General features: G+C 41.0%; 1 protein-coding gene across 2 annotated transcripts in view; it reads right to left on the reverse strand.

The window, feature by feature from the left end:
* Positions 1-16,216, reverse strand: part of SPIRE1 (spire type actin nucleation factor 1) — a 135,592-nt gene extending 119,376 nt beyond the window's left edge. For both annotated transcript variants that reach the window (XM_054191735.1, XM_054191734.1), the window contains exons 1-2: positions 15,736-16,216; positions 3,189-3,223 (exon numbers count right to left, since the gene is read on the reverse strand). In XM_054191735.1, the coding sequence (XP_054047710.1) occupies positions 3,189-3,223; positions 15,736-16,060 (360 nt within the window). In that variant the 5' untranslated portion in view covers positions 16,061-16,216. The remainder of the gene's footprint in view (positions 1-3,188; positions 3,224-15,735) is intronic.
* Positions 16,217-17,213: the final 997 nt, after the last annotated feature.

The raw sequence follows: 17,213 nt of genomic DNA on the forward strand, positions 1-17,213 counted from the left end.
TAATCAAAACTTATTTTGATGGAAGACAAACTCAGACATATTTTCCTAGAAGAAATGATTCTCAAAAACATTTTTGTCTGTCTTCCTTGGAGTGATAATTTTGCTCCTTTGTCACTGTAAGGTTAATGCTCGGGAAGTAGAACTATGTGATTATCACTGTGCATTACAAGGATTATTCACTGCAGCAATTACCCCTTAATCAGAATGTTACTTTTGTTTATACTCAACAAGAATAAAAAAAAATGAATCCCCGATATTAGTATATGCTAAATACACCCATTTTGCATTGCCTGAACTTTGAGTAGGTAACATTTTAATGTAGGTATGTCATTATTTTTAATACAAAATTATGACACCTCTTTTGAAATCCTAACATTCTGTGCTATTAAATACATGGTCTCTTCATCAGCATGAGACAGGTGGTTGATTTTCTTTGCATCAATACAATGAACTACCAAGTATATTCCTGTTTGTACCAAAGCAAACACAGTATCCTTATAACCTATGCATTTATTTCCCTAAATTATTATCTGAAATATAGTCAATATTTCAAGTTCCCAATGGAAAGGTAAAAAAAGAGCAATTTTAGCTCCATAGAAAAGTACTATAATTTTCACTGTATGTTACTATTTTGAGTAATTAGAGATACCTGTAATTGATAGCTCATGAATAGAATTTGCATACAGAGCACACAGTCTCCCTAAAACAGTTCTACAATTGATTCCTTTTGTGATTTGACATGAGCTGAATGGTGTTGAACAATTTATTCACCATTGTTTGGGACACACTATTCAATTAATTTCTGACTTAAACATTACATTTAAGAGGTCGCATATATCTTTATATTAGCATACATACTGGTTAACTACATTAATCATACACAACAGGCCTGTGCTCAGTTAGGTGGGTCTTTTCAAACACGCAACAATTAAACCCTCCCTATGTGCTATGAATCACTTAGCATTCACAGAATATTTTCTATATGAGTACTAAATGTTTACAAATGAGGCTGGCATATTTTATATGATCTCCACCCCCTCAGTTGAGACAACTAAGGAGCACTGTCATTATGTACGTAACAGAGTCACAGGCAGATGCAGATTAAATTATGTCACCTTATTCTTTATTCCCATCTTCCCATTACGGCTATGGCATTTGGACTCTAAACTTGCACACACCACTCATATTGCTAGCTTGAAATAAATGGTGTATCAATTCAGGATAGTTTACGTGTTCTGCAAAAATGTTATTATTGTCATTAGTTATGATTTTAAGAAGTCTCCCACATATTCTAATACATTCGATCAGGCCACGCTCTTCCACAGGAATCAAAAAAGTGAGATGGGCTGGCTCTGCTGAATTCCTAGTTCTGAAAAACACAATCATCATCAACTCCAAGTCTAAAGCCCCAAAGGAATTTTAGAGGAGGAAAAAGCCACCGACTCCTTCACAGCCTCCTTCAAAATGACAAACAGAAGAGTCAATACGCTGATGGTCACGGTGCTGCTTATTAGAGACAATTTAAAATGAAGCCTCTGTCTCATGGGAAATTCTAATCAGCTTTTCTTTCCAACTATCAAGAAAAAATATTTTAAAAAGATCAAAATTAAAAAACTCTTTTCCCATGGAAGATGAAGTATAACATATCCAACTGACTCTCATGAGACATTTTCATTTGAAACAAAAACACTTTTTTTACTTTCCCAAAATTAAATATTTTGTGTTTTGTTAAAAATATTTTAACAGAGGTTTATTGTCATCTGTATTTTTAGTGTTAGGGTCTTTCATTACCTTCCATTAAAAAATGCAGAGCAAAATTATAAACAATATTTAATATGCAAAGCAAACGACACAATAGATTGTTTAAGATACTAGATTTACAAACTAAGATTTTACAAATGCTGAAACAAAACCAGGATGCATTTGCTTAAACTGAACACATAAAAAACCAAGAAGTTCCTACTTCCAGTCTCTGTGCTTACATCAGTTAAGATTTATTCCTTACACTGTATCCTGCAGAAAGAACATTTCCTTTTTTTATTGTTATTAATCTTGAAAAAAATCTAGATGGCCCTAGCATTTTACCATTTGTAGCTGAATTAGCTGGCTTTTCATTTTGTCTTTAAACCAGCCATTTTCATGAGCAGCTTATATGTATAAACCATTCAGCAACAGCAGTTTGTCACCTTCATATATATTATTGATAAGAAAACAGACAACCCGCCAATTAAGATGCATGCACTTGCCCCATCTCCAGGCTCAGCCTGAGGTACTGATGGAACAGTTGAAGTAAAAACTCAGTTTTACATTTCAAAGAAAGTTCAAAGGCAGTGAGAAAATACTGCCCTGCAAAGGGCACAGAAATTATATTTATTGCTGGAAAAGTTTATTTAAGGAGTAGACTATATTATTTAGTTTGTATAATAATAAAAATTATACTATGAGTCCACCATCTTGTTCAACAAGACATTCTACTTAGTTTTCCTTTCAGTCTTGGATTAAATCTATGAATCTGGCGAAATGATAGTTTGAACACATTCTTACAACACTAGTCACAGCTTAGTATCAAAGATACAGAGTCAAATAATGGTCAAGATCAGATTTAATCAAGCTGATTTAACTGGATTTGTGTTTCTGTTGCTACACCAGCAAGACGTACAACAATATTTCTTGGGCCCCAAAATATTGCCAAAGTGATAAATTAAAGAAAATATTTAAAGTATCTGAAATCAGGATGTCTTTCAATGGACAAGCAACCCTGAGATCACTTGTCTTCTCTGCTTCCATCCAAATTCTTGGACTGTCAAAAATCACCAAGCCATTCTATAAACACAAAGAATTTATTCGATGACCTAAAGAATTCAGAGAGTTTATCCAACAGAAATTATCTAAAATAAAATATTCTGCTAAAAATATATATTTTAAAGAAATTCATATCAAGTGAGATTACACTGGCTGCATAACATATCTCTAACCTTTCTTTCTTCTATTTCTGAATGTGAGACTAAATATCCCATGTTAAGACACGTTTATGCAGCTGTCAATGAAAGTCCTAAATGCAATACGCATTTCACAGTACAACTTCACAATAACTCCACACTATAAATGTACCCCATTTCCACTATAAGTTAATGAAAAAGAGCTGAGCTAAATCAGCACTGGCAGAGAACACAAAGTACTTCTCTTACCTCCATTTCTGTGCAGTGTAAACGGCCCGATTTATCTGTAATTGAAAAAAAAAAAAAAAGTTTTCAGATGAAGTAAAAGACAATGGACAAATAAAAACCTAAAAACTTGAGTAACTTTCTTTTTGAGTAATTGCCAAATATTCTTTGCCTTACTTTAATCATACATTTCAATAATATTTCTATTATATATGCATCACAGAATTAACAAGAAGGCGGCAGCCCTGCCCTCTTTATTTGGATCCTTCACAATACTCCCTTTTAAAAAGATGTGTCTTTAATGCCTAACTTCATTATTTAAATTGTATGACTGACGCTTGGCCGTGGAGGGAACATGAAAACATGTTGGCTTAAATTAAGCAGCAGCAAATAATTATTTCAAGAGAAAAAACAACATTAATTCATAAACCAGGGAAAAGCCACCGTTTCATCTGATACTTCTGGGATATCAAAGAGTTCAACAACACCACAAAGTTCAAGCAAATTAAAGTTGAAACATTATTGTAGTATTTTTATAAGTCCCTCTTGTCAATTTTTGCATTTCCTCCCAGTTCAGAAACATCACTTTGGAATTTATGTAATACAGAAAAATTAGGTTTCTGAATTGTTTCATCAAATTGAAGTATCAATTTTCTCAAAGACAAAACACTTTGGTATAGAAGTGTAAGTGGCTTGACAGCTTACAAAAAAGTAAGCCTGAAATTCCACAGCATATTGGAAAGGTATTATTACACTAACTACAGCAATTTTATAATTTCGTATTAATAATTCATATCAAAGTAGGGTGAAGTAATTCTGACAAGATGATTTTCTCTTGGAGAAACGATATTCAAAGAAGTGAAGTATTCCACAGAAATATGTCCATTGCAAAGGGGAGCCACCCAAAACTTTAATTTCAAAATACACAGATATTGAATTTTACACAGATATTGAATTTTACTCTTTTTGTCTTTGCTTTTTGGCTGCATTGCACCCGCACTGCTACTTTAAAATTTGCGACTTTGGGCCTGGTGGCACTTACCCTAGGAAACGTGTGACACGATTCTGAGGCCCCACGTACTCAAAAACTCAAACGGCGCACGTTCGCTTGACTGTGTGTACACCGAGAGCACACGTTACAGGTGATGGTTGCTGAACACCACCCTGTCTGGCCGACAGATTTACTGCAACGGTTAGGATGACCCTGCAATTGGTAGCCATAACTGGAAGGACTGTTTTATCAGATTGCCCGGCAAGCCCAAGGAAGCTCAACCAACTGGTTAGCATAATATTTGCACAGAGGAGCACTCATGCTGACTTCATACGTGAAATCTGAACGGCACGCAAAACTGTCAGCCCTATGGAAGAGTCACCCGCATAGAAAAAGATTAATTTTTCATATTGAACTGGTCACCTTCCCTGTGAAACTAAAGGTTGAACCCATCTTGAATGAATAGGGAACATCTACCTAACAGAGTGAAAGTTGTTTACCTTCACTGTGAACTGTTGCCAACGCAAGCAGAACACCTAGCACCGCTGTCTGACTTCAAAATAAAGAACAGAAGAGTGACTTAAAAAGGCAGCTTTTATCATGTACCACGATACTGGTGATTCTGGTGGATTTGCTTCAAGATCCATGTAAGAGACGTTTTTGTGTTTAAAATGGTAACATTCACGTGATTGTCATAAATTATAAATGGGAAAAATTTACGGAGAACTTTTTTGAAATAATCCGACGATTATTAGCAGACTTCTGAATATTAAGGGCTACTTCTGTGAAACTCAAGTGACAGATGACCAAAACCATATACCTCCATTATAGAAGATGATACAAGACTAATTCACAGAAATGTAGTCAAGGTGGGGAAAAAAACTCTACTGCTTTTTTGGAAAAAAGTACTACTTTTTTTTTTTAATTACTACTATAACGATGCAGTGGGATACCCAAGGCCACCAACATTTGCAATCCCCGATAATTTAAAATATCTTGATCTGCATATCCTATGGTCTAATGGAATAGGAGTCAAACTATCTACTAGATCCTCTTAGTAGCAGAGACAAGAAGTACCCACTTGCAACGCTGAGATGCTACGAAGATCCTTTTAATAGAAGTCCTAACCAAGTCCTGAAGCACAAAACAAATAAATCGGCCCAGACCAAAATAAGTAAGGCAAAAATTGTATTTCTGAAAGAAATAGCAAGAAGTTTATCTCACAGCCCCTTTGGTAGATCTTCTTTGATGAACTTCCATGAAAGCTGTTCTTCAAGGAAAAGCGTTTAAACTTTGGAAACCTTCCTTGTTTAATATATGGTACTATCAAAATTTACTACTGCTTTCAGAGCAAATCATAATTCATTTTTATTTTTATTATAAAAAAATATCTAGGGGATATCTTAAACTGGATTATTTATTTCCATTATTTGTGAAGTGGACAACAACACAAGAGAGGGGCAACTTTTATACCAGCACTTCAAAAAGCAAAAGCACTGTCATGATTCCATGTGCTGGAGAGGAAAGGGGACATAATGTTCCAGTGTTTACTCCGAGGGCAGTGAGGCACTGGAATAGGTTGCCCAGAAATGCACCATCCGTGGACGTCTTCAAGGCCAGGCTGGATGGGGCTTTGAGCAGCCTGGTCTAGTGGGAGGTGTCCCAGCCCAAGGCAGGGGGGTTGGTACTAGATGAGCTTTGAAGGTTCCTTCCAACTCAAACCACCCTATGATTCTAATAACAAGCAGTTTAAGTCTCACACCAGCTCAAATGCACTGCAGAGAGCATTCTAGACAGCTGCAAATTACTGACTGACTTACAACATTTTAATATTATATTCTGCATTATGCTAATTATTAACCATACTATTCCAATATCCCGCTGTACCTTGAGACCAGCTATACACTTAACCAATTTTCCTGAGCTGTTTGCAGTGACTTATGGGCCCACTCCTTTGGGAATTTCCCACATTTCTGAAGAGACCAGCATTAACAGTATTGACCCAAGAAGCACGCACTTACTTGCATCTATCAAGGCTGAAATGAATTTGCTTTTGTATGGCCCATGCAAGCCAATTTACTTATACTGTCTGGGAGTAGAAATTGCTTCTCTCTTCAGCTGATATGACTGAAAAAGCTGAAACTCTTAAATGTAGCCTGAGGGTCACACTTAGGCTGTGTTCCCTGTAAGAAGTTGTTGAATACCCTCTGTCTGCAAGCAGTATTAAGTGCTTATCTGGTAAATAGGCAAAGACTTACAAAATTATTTAAGCTGCTGCTTCTTAACATAGATCCAGACTTCACAACCATTCAACCAGATACTAATCTGTGTAGCTGAAAATGCTACTCTTGCTGACAAGAAAAAAAATCCAACAGTATTTTTCCATGACAGTTTTCAACTAGTGACTAATACATTCATTACTAGTAAATAGCTGTCAAGTTAACTTCAATTTATAAACAAGCTACAGTCTGGAAGATTATATGATTTTTCACTCTAAGATTGTTGAAATGCAAAAAATGTACAGTTTTTGCAAGAAGGAAAGAGACTGAAATTGGAGGTTTCCTATACCTCTGACAACAGTCTTCAAAGAGACATATTTGCCACCAAAAAAAAGGAAAAGAAATCCAAATCTTCACATTCATTTTTCATTCCTCAAAATTTCTATTTGAAAATTATTCTTATTTCAGACTCTCAGAAAAGGAGTCATGCCAAACTTCCGTCAAGCATTAGGGCACATTGACTCATCCCTTAAGGCAGGAGCTTCAGGCTGCTACTTAAAATGGGAAAAATAATTATTTTCACAAAATCTCTCAGAATGCCGTTAAAAAAAGATTATACTCAATTTATCTATAGCCTGTGCTTCACTGAAGCACAATTTCCCTGCCTTCCAAGGATTAACAGGTCATGGTTAGAAAGGGTCTTCATAGCCTTAAAAACAAAGAGCAAGCACATCATGTACTGCTGCCAATAGTAAGAAGCACACATTTAAGACAAATTTTTAAAAGCAAAAAATTCATTATGTTAAAATGGACTGACACAGGATATTTGTAAGAAAGCATGCAGGACACGCAAAACCATTTGCACTTGGCAATCTGAAGCAAAATTAAGCTAGAGAGTTGATGTTAGTGATATGACAGCACAATCACACGGCCACTGCTTCAGCTATAACCAGCTGCTCCAAGAGCCCTGCAGCCTAGAGCCTCAGAGCATCTTCCTGGCCTTCCTCTGATGTCTCAGATTCCTCTCCATAGATCCAAAAGCATTTGCTTCAAGACAGCTTCCTGTAGAACCGAAATTATTAGCACTGATTTTCAGGCAACAGCGTAGCTGATGTACGTATTGGCAACAAACCTGAAACTCATTTTGTATTAAAGATTAATATTGCGCTCAAATGCCACAGCCCATTTCTGCAGGTTTTGGGTGCAATCAAGCTGCTATTTCCACAATAGCAGAACTCCAGGTGCCTACATACATACTGGAGTACAGAGGTGGCAGAAGGAGGAACACAGGAGCTAACTGAAGGAAAGGGAGCAAGGGAGAACGTGGGAGTCACTAACTCAAGATCCACAAATTCAACAGTCTTTAGTCAGGCCCACAAATTAACGATAACTTGAATATGTATTTGCTTTCTAGCTTTTACGTCTTCAAGAGGCACTGTAGCTACAATAACAGGCTTTTCCCTGCCCTTAAGAGAAAGAGGAACTCCTTTTAAAAAAAAAAAAAAAAAAAAGAAAGAAAAAGAAAGGAAACAAGTTCAGACTCACTTAATAATCTGACTGCAGGAACTGGAGCATTAGTTTCCAAGTCTGATAAAATTGTCAATACAAGAGTCAAGATAGGGAGAGAATGAAGAAAGCAAAGGCAACCAAGCAATATAAGGAAGAGAGATGAATATGCAAAAAACAGGATTCATAACTAAGTGAAGGGAGGGGAAAATATTGATGTAGCAGGAGTGGGCCAGGCTTCTGGCAGAGGATGGATGTTACAAGATAAACAGAGGAGGACACAGAAATCTTGCATGATAAAAAGAAACAGGAAAAAAAAGTGAAAACAACAAAGAGAAATATAGGTAAAGTATAGCTTAGGAGTAAGAGACATAAGGTTGCAGGAAAGAAGGCCAAGACAAGAGAGAACATAAGGAAGGGGAAGGAAGCTGACTGAATTAGAAGAGGTAATTGGAGGCCCCCTCAGAGCAGTGAGCAGAGACACACGTGTGTTTAAGTAAAATGCTTAGGCTTTTGAGGATCAACATATCCTCCCTTTAAACTGTGGAATTAGAAGGCAACATGAAATGGGGTGAGTTTTTAAAGCTTGTGGCTTTTTGGATCTGACTCATGATTCCTGTATCAGCCTGCAGCTGATGACTTAGAAACACTATGCTTCATTTTTCAACTTGGGAGAGGAAAAAGGAAAGAGGAAATTAGTAAGAAAATACAAGGAAAGATTTTAGAGAAGTTGCTAAACTGAAGGCAGCCAGGACTTTCCTTTCCTGTGTCAATCTTTTTGTATGCCTTCATCTTCCTCTATTTAACACTTCACTGAAGTCAGTCCTCATTTTGTACAGTCATAAGCAATCGTCTGTACATTGCACAAAGCAAAGGTAATGACTAAGAGGTCTTCAGTGTTAACATCCAGTTAAATTTTGTAATAAATATTATTTTTAAATAATATTCTTTAATTCCAAATTAACAAATCCATACTACCTTATTGCTACCCTCTAAGACATAATTAAATGGTCACTCTGCCTTGTCCCATTTCTACTCTGCACAAGGAAACCAGCTGTGGTCATTATGCAACTGTTTCCATGTTCCACTGTTCACCTTCTATAGCAAACCTATAGTTTACCTAGGGATCACATCAATTTTTCTTACTCTAAGATAAATACTGCGGTAGATACACATCTCCGAGTGCTGCTGAGGTCTATTTGTAGCTGCCATTCTCTTCTCCAGATACTACACTTCCTTTCCCCTGGCCTGTCCAGATAACAGTCCTTCCCAAAAAAGTGTTAATATGCACTCAAGAGTTCACACATCTCATTTTTATTTATTTATTTTTAAAGTTCTGTTACTCTAATCATATTCTAATTTTTCCTGGAGCTATCCACTTGCTTGCTCATTCAACAAGTACACGTGCTTGTGGCAGAATTCTGACTCCACTGAAGTCACCGGTAGTTTCTACCATCATGTTTGATGGATCCAGAGTTTCAAGCCGGTTACAGCTTTTCTAAATTCATAACACAACGCTACTGGATCTGTTAAGAGCTTTTGCCATCTGTTAATAAACTCTTTCAGGTAGACGAAAAAGTAGTTCTCTTAATTCTTCTCTACCTCAGCTATGTCTTTGCAGTCTTGTATTTACACTGTACAAACTGACTCATCTTTTGTTCCTATTAAAGTGCACAGTAATAAAATTCAATAACACACTCAATAGTTGCATGTGTCATGCAAGCTAGCTTAAGGTTTTATCAGGAACGGAACAATATTTGTTTTGACTCCTTACTGGTTCCAATGCTGTAATGTCATAAATCAATTCAGAAACAAAGAGTGAACACTCTCCAGTTTTCAAAAAGCTTCCCCACTTTTGTCAAGATACATTCATTGCCAACATGGATCCAGGATGTACCTTTAATCCTCTTGTCACCTGCAACACACCCACTCCACGCTCAGCAAATGCAGTCATGCTCGGGTCAGACTCATTCACAACACTGCTGTCCTGTGGGTCATTTTCACTGCCTGTTGCTCCGATCACATCTTGCTCTCTGCATCATCCTGTTAAAGGCATGCTCTTGCTCTCTGCCACATCATACACAGCTACCAGCTGCATTTTCAAAGCCCTTCTCGTGCTACCCCAGCCCTACCCATCACCTCTCACTGGGTACTGTGGGGTAAACTATCACCTTCATCCAGCCGCTCAAGTTGGACTCCATTACTCATTACTTTTTAAAAAAAAAAAAAAAAAAAAAAAAAACAAAAAAACGCATCTTTGTTCTTTCCCCAGTGTCGCCCCTTAAAGACATCATGTTAATTCTCTGTAACATCATGATAGATATCTCATTTTTCACGCTACTCTTCAATCACTGTTAACAGACAACTACAAATCCACTTTCTACAGCAACATTTTTACTGCACTAGTCCAGAAAACCTCCATTAAATTACAAACGTGTTATCCTTAAGTCATTATGAACATCATGAGCCCACAATTACTAAAAGTTCTTTGCTCTTAAGTTTTCCTTAGGAACCAGTGCAGATTACAGACAACACCAAATTATTCCTTACGCCTTCAGTGCCTACTTACCATTTTCGACATTTCTGCATACAAATTTAAGCAACCAAAGTTTCACTGTTGGCAGCTTCCTTCCACTTCTTCTGTGCAGGCATTGGAAATATGCTATTTTTTAAGCCAAAGACCTTATTTTCTTATGTTGGGATCTTTTTCTTTGCTTATTTTGTCCTCCCTCACCAGAGCTGTCTACAATAGGGTTCCGAGCCATCCTCCTACGTTCACAGAGAGCCCACGTAACCCCCAGTGCACAAGATGCATCAGCATAAGCCATGACTGGAAGCCTTCCAGTTCACCCTTACATACTGGGAACCACACTGATGGCAGAAAGCCTAGCATGAATAAGGCCTAATCTTTCTCCCCTCCACAGATCAGCAGAGCAAGCAAGCAGAGATAAAACATCAACTCACCGAGGCTCCTCTCTCCTGTCTAGTGCCATTTTCTTCCTATCATGACTTCCAACATCAACGTACCTCTCTCTATATATGTATATAGATATCTATCTCAAAATTCTTGCAGGAGAAGGTGAGGCTTCATCAAACCTTACTATTTTTAAATACAGATGCTTCTGGATACCCTTGAACAAAATCTGAATTCAGAGCATAATTAAGTCTTAAATCTAGAGGTAGTATTTATTTTAGCACTATTCATAGCAACATCTGTTTTGAAATTTAAGCAGCTAGCAAGGCTACTCCCCATCCATTATCCTTCAAAAGGGTCAACAAAATTAGAAGTAAAGCGTCAGTACATTCATTTTCCTCTAAAAATCCTGCATATTTTTCCTCAGCGCTCTACAAGAGACTGACAGGTGAGAATGTCTCGATGCACACAAGCTAAATTTGCATTTATTTGTCCTACATTTCTCCACGCTACCTTCCAATACCTGGGCACACAAGGCTGTAAGAAGGGCATGAAAGTCATTAAAACTGCCAAGACCACGTAAGCTATTCCTTTCCAGTGTGTCTCACCCTCAGCCCTCCGACTCCTGTGAAAGCCACCAGGCAGTCAACTTTTCTGTGATCTTTTTGATTCAAAGCCAGAATCCTCCATGCATTATGCCTTCCTGCTGAACACCTGGCAGATTTCCAAGAGAAAAATCTGCATAGTACTTGCTTCTGACAAAGCCAGCAGTAATTTCCCTCTGAGCTTTTTCCTCTAGGGCTGGAGGAGAAGGCAAAAGAAGGGCCACCGACACTACCCTCAGAGGGAGAAGGAAGGCCAAGGAGCGTGCCAGTTGACGGCTGGAAATCAGCACAGTTTTGTTTTCCAACTACCTGCCCTTACCCCTCTCCGAGATCATCAAGGCTGTTTCTCTCCAGGAGCTCAGTGCAATGCCCAAAATCAGCGGCTGCCTTTGCTAAATCAGGCACTAACAAAACACATGAGGAAAACTCAGTTTTTCCAAGCCTGATCATTCCCAAAACTGTCCCATGGGAAGGAGGTGGTGCAGCCGGCATGCCAAGAAGCAAGAGCCCCTTACCCAGATTGGAGCAACCACGCAACCCCGACGAAACAGCCTCCTGTGCCCTACCTATGGCATTCTGCTGCTGCTAAGTACTGGGCATGAGGTTGATTGCCAGCTCTTGCGCGGGTTTTCTACTCCTGTGTCTATCACTTCATTATTGCTTCCAGTTTATAACAACGCTTACAAGTGCCGTTCTGCAAGAAGAGAGCTTGGAGGAGTCAAACCACATGTTTACACCAAACGTTTTAGCTTGTTCAGAAGTTATTTTTTATCGCATCTGGCACTTTACTAGATGCCACTGTTGCCTCATTTCATATAAATTGCAAGTAACAAAGAGATGGCTAAAACACCCATTAGGAAAAATAGATTCTACACTGTATCTCCGATTTCATCGTGGGTATTTCTAAGCAACCCACATTTCTGTGGTATTTAGATGTCAGACAGTTATAATGATTCATACTAAGATGACCACAGTTAGCTCTTCATTTTTTGCATATTCATGTTTATTTCTTACTCACTTCAGTTCCGGCAAAATGATAAGGTTTACAACACACCATAAAAACATCGCTCCATGAGCGTCTCCAAAGCAAACTCTGTGACACGGCTGCGTTTGCTCCAGACTTAGCCCGAGCTCCGCTGACAGGCATGACTGATCACATCATTCTTCGCAACCCTGAACAAAGCCCGAATGTTGGCTACCCAAAGACATCATTCTTTGGGGACTCCTTTATCTGCCCACACAGGATTCCGTTGTTTACAAAAATAGAAACTAACAACCAATATTTGTTCCTGTGAATTATTCAAATCTATGTACCAACCTACAGCCGTACATTTTTTATATATTGCTCTAACAAAATCGCTTTACAGCTCGAAGCGTTAACCCACAGAGCCCCTACTGCTCTAACAAACCTCCTGACGCAGACATTTAAATCCAAGTTGTACAAAATACAAAGGCAGGAAAACAATTAGCAGGAATCCTTCCTGATCCTCCTCTTGCCAGGGATGCAGGTAGTATCAATGTTCACGTGAAAATGAACAGACTTTTTCATTCTTAATCTTTTTACTTCTATTTAACCAAAACCTTATTTATTTTTTAACAAAATAACCAAAGATTAATAGACCACATAGATAAAACTGGAAAGATCTGAGAATCTGCCTCTGATTTTGGTTAGGATGGGGATTCAAGTCCAAGGTTGTTTTTCCACCCCGGTATCAGTGAATCTCATCTTTGTTTCCTATCTCAGTGACATTTTATTCAACTTCTAGGTGTTTGTACTTAGAATTTCAAATATTGCATGTTAACTGGAAAACTGCTTCACAAGAAACGGCTTTGGAAAAGTACCGTCAGTTTCTACATATTCAGTACTTCTTTTTAAGAAAATTTTAATTTGTATCTCAAGAGTAAAATTAATGCGGTCAGACAGCTTCAGGGCCTACAGGAGGATGTACTGCTCCCCAGGTCATTGCGCCAGGGCAATGGTTCTCCTTAAGCTCTCATTGCTACTAAGCAGAATACAGGAGCCTAAGAATAAATACCCGTTCAAGAGGCACAAGCTGAAACCGTCTCAGAAAGCTCATTAATCATCACCTAAGGACACTGCAGCGAGCAATAAGGAAAAGAACTGGGGCAGTTCAAAAGACACCAAAGAGAAGCAAGCCTGCTGTCAACTCTTCAACATTCAGCACAGTGCATTACCAACATTCACTGTATCACATGTAAGACAATTTCCAGTGAAAACCTGCTCTAGGTTCCACAAACCAAAGACAACTAAAAGCCAACTGACTAGGACCGCCTTTCTTTCATGTTGTTGACAGCTACTCCCACGAACACACAAAATCCTCGGGAAAACCTCGACTGCTGAGCAATGGCCTATGTTGCAGAAGTCTATTCAAACTTAGGGAGATGAGGAAGACCAGGGGCAGGGAAAGGATCCCAGAAGGAATACTGGCTCCTTTCTAATCCAGGCACCTACCAGCCTGTGGCTGATGCAGAAGTGGGATCACTGAGTATGGTCTAGGAATGGACATCTGTCAGAAATCTCCCCTCCTCCCCTTTTCTATTATAAAGACTGCAGGGGGATACTCTCCCTGGGTTATCTCCCCCCTCATGCACACATATGCACTCTAAGATGTATGTATGGAGTGTTAACTGATATACAACATAATATGTACAATAATAAAGTTAAAAAAAAAAAGAGGTAACAGAAAAATAGTCAGGGCTGAAAGTTAAAAAAAAAAAAAAAAAAGGTCTTGTCTATCCAAAGATTTAAATGTGGTATCAACATACACAGGCTAGCACACATTAACTAGAATATTTTAAAAGACTAATGCAGATGTGGCAAGCAGCTTTAGCATAAACTAAATATGCTGAATGTCAGTGAGGGGCGTGAACTTTATATCCAGATATATCCAAGACCTTCGTACGGGCCATTAAAGATGTACTGTAAGACAAAATAGAATAAGTCCACAAACAGCGAAGAAAAAGCAACAGAAGAAATACATAGTAAATAAATATATTTCCTACAGTAGGAAAGAGAAAGGAAGAAGTCTGATACCATCTCAAAACACTGTAAGTAAAAGCAGCACATAGTATGTGATACAGAACCCTTCAATGCTCTTGTGACATGCAGATGCCTTGGTCAGGAATGTATTTTCCTGGAACTTGTGGGTGTTGGTCTGGCATTTTATTAACATTACAATAACCCATTTTTAAAAATTATTTTAAAAGCACATCAGATCATATTTAAATGGAAGTCATTACTAGACTCATTTAAATTGTGGAACAAAATTATGTCCCTTCTTCCACTGAGTCTATTTTGACATTTGCATGTACCACTAGCTCCAAACTGGATTACTGCAAATCTCTGCCAAAAGACTTTTCAGACAGGCACTGTATTAAATGGCTTCATTAAATTGTAACACCACACATAATATCCATGTTTTAAATGTTGAGGGCTCCATTAATCCCATTTTATGAATTTACCATTGCCTTCTGCTTCACATAACTTTAAAATCCCGAAACCTCAGTCTTCCTGGAAAATTCAGTGATGTTGAATGTGGACTAGGTTAATACTGGAGAATACCATCACCTGTGTGGTGTCTTACCGCATCCCTCCTGCTGCCCAGCTTTAGTTTCTTTTCAGAAATCAAGCTTTACTTGTGACCAAAAAAAAATATTCTTTTCCACATTCGTAATCAGAAGCTTTGAGATGCTGAGAAACAGACACGCGCCCTTCTTTTCATTTCCAGTGCAAAGTATGTTTTCCTGGGTATTTTAAAGAAACAGATGGTAGGTGCTAAGCCCCTGGTAGGCGCACAGGGCTTTATTATCTACTTAATGTCAGCACACCTCTAAAACCGATCTACTTCTAATAGGTGCCTTTTGATGCCAAACTATTTCCCGAAAGGCGCTGCAGGGCGAGCAAACATGGCCAAAGGAGCTCCGACAGCGGGGGCTATAGGTGCGGATGACACAGTATTACGCACCGAAAGACGACGCCAATTATAAAACACTAAACCCGCATTCACCTCCCCCCCCTCTACCCTCGGCCAGGCCATTACGTTCAAGGCGACGGTTTCTCCCTTTCCACGCAGGGAACCGAGATGGTACAGGGACACCCACCCGCCCCCTCCCCGCACACACACCCCCGGGGCTGAGGAGCCCAGCGCTCGCCCACCGCGACCCGCCGGCGGGAAGGAGACCGGCTCCTCCCGGCCGCCACGGACAAAGGCTGAGGGAGAAGGGCGACCGCCCGCACCCGGCACCCCGCTGCCGCCCGGACCGGGTCGTACCCGGGGGGCTGAAGGGGGATGTCGGCGGCGGGGCCCGGCCTTACCTGAGGCGGGCGGTGGCGGCCGCTGTGTCTCGCCCTGCTCCAGGGTGACGGCGCCGTCCCGCCAGACGCGGAGGTGGGCGGCCGCCCCCAGCCTGGCGGCGGGGGTCTCGCCGCGGCGGGCGCGGGCCCGCAGCGAGCCGCAGCACTGGTAGCAGACGGCCCACGCCTGCTCCTCGTTGATGGGCTGGTTGTAGAGCCTCAGGATCTCCTCCAGCGACAGCGCCTCCGGCTGCCCGCCGGCCCCGCCGCCACCGTCCTCCTCATCGTCGGCGGGGCGGGAGGCGCCGGGCTGGGGCTCCGCGCCGCGCTCTCCCGGCAGCGCCATGCCCTGCCTCCGCCGCGGTGCTCCTCGGCTTCAGTGACCGGCCCCGGCCCCGCCGCCGCTGCTTGCGCTGCTGCTGTCTGCGCTGCTGCTGCCGCCCGCTCCCGCCGTGCTCATCCTCCCCGCCCCGCTAGTGCCACCAGGCCGCCGGACAGCCCGGCCCGCGCAGCAGGCAGGCAGCGGCCGGCCGACAGGAGGAGCGGCGGCGCCCGGGCCGCTGCCGCCGCGGGGGGAGAACAGCTCATAGCAACGCAATGGCGTCCTCGCCCGCCCCCAACGGCCACCGCCAACGGCCGGCGCCGCAGCGCCTCCTGCCGGCGGCAGGCGCGCACCGGCCGTAATGGCGGGGCCAGGGGAGGCGGCGTTGGCTCCGGGGGCTGCCACGGCAACCTCCGCTGCTCCCCGCCGTGTCCGTGGGCAGCGCTTAAATCTCCTCCGCTCGAAATCTCCACGTCTGCCTCGGACACGGGTGGCGACGCGGTGTACTCGTCTCATAGCCCTCGGCTCTGCGCCGAGCGGGGATAACAAACACACCCCCCACCACCCCACCCCCCCCGAGACAACTCGCGTGGGAAAGCGGGGTGACACCCCCCCGCACCCCCACTGCAGCGACACGCAGGTGTGTAACGCACACTGCTCGAGAGAGACAACTAGGATTTAATTAAAGCTATTTGATTTAGCGATACCCACCACACGGCACGGTCCAGCCTTTCACATTGTATTAGATACAATCGCACCCTCTGACCCTCTGATCAGGGCCTCGTGTAACAGGCAAGCGGACACCTTTTGATCTTCCAGGTATAAAAAGCAAGATAAAATACTTTACAAATCTGCTTTTGTGTGAAATCTGTTCGCAGCAGGGCCAGCAAGTACATCATGAACTATTAAAATCTCAAGTTAAAACCCAAGTGCTGCAGTAGGCTGTATTTAACACTTCTGGAGGGGAAAAAAAAAAAAAGACAAAAAATAGTGTCACACTTCTCTTAAACGTATGTGCAAATGCCAACATGTTGTGAACTTCTCTAAGATTAGTCAGTTGTGGCTTTTTTTTAATCCAGCACCAGCAGAAAGAGTCACATCTTTCTCACAAGTAGAACAAAAGGTGGACACGGAATATCAAATAAATGGAATGGCTTCTACAGAAGAAATCAAATAG

The sequence above is a fragment of the Rissa tridactyla genome, chromosome 2 (genome assembly GCF_028500815.1).
Source record: "Rissa tridactyla isolate bRisTri1 chromosome 2, bRisTri1.patW.cur.20221130, whole genome shotgun sequence".
Lineage (NCBI taxonomy): Eukaryota > Metazoa > Chordata > Aves > Charadriiformes > Laridae > Rissa > Rissa tridactyla.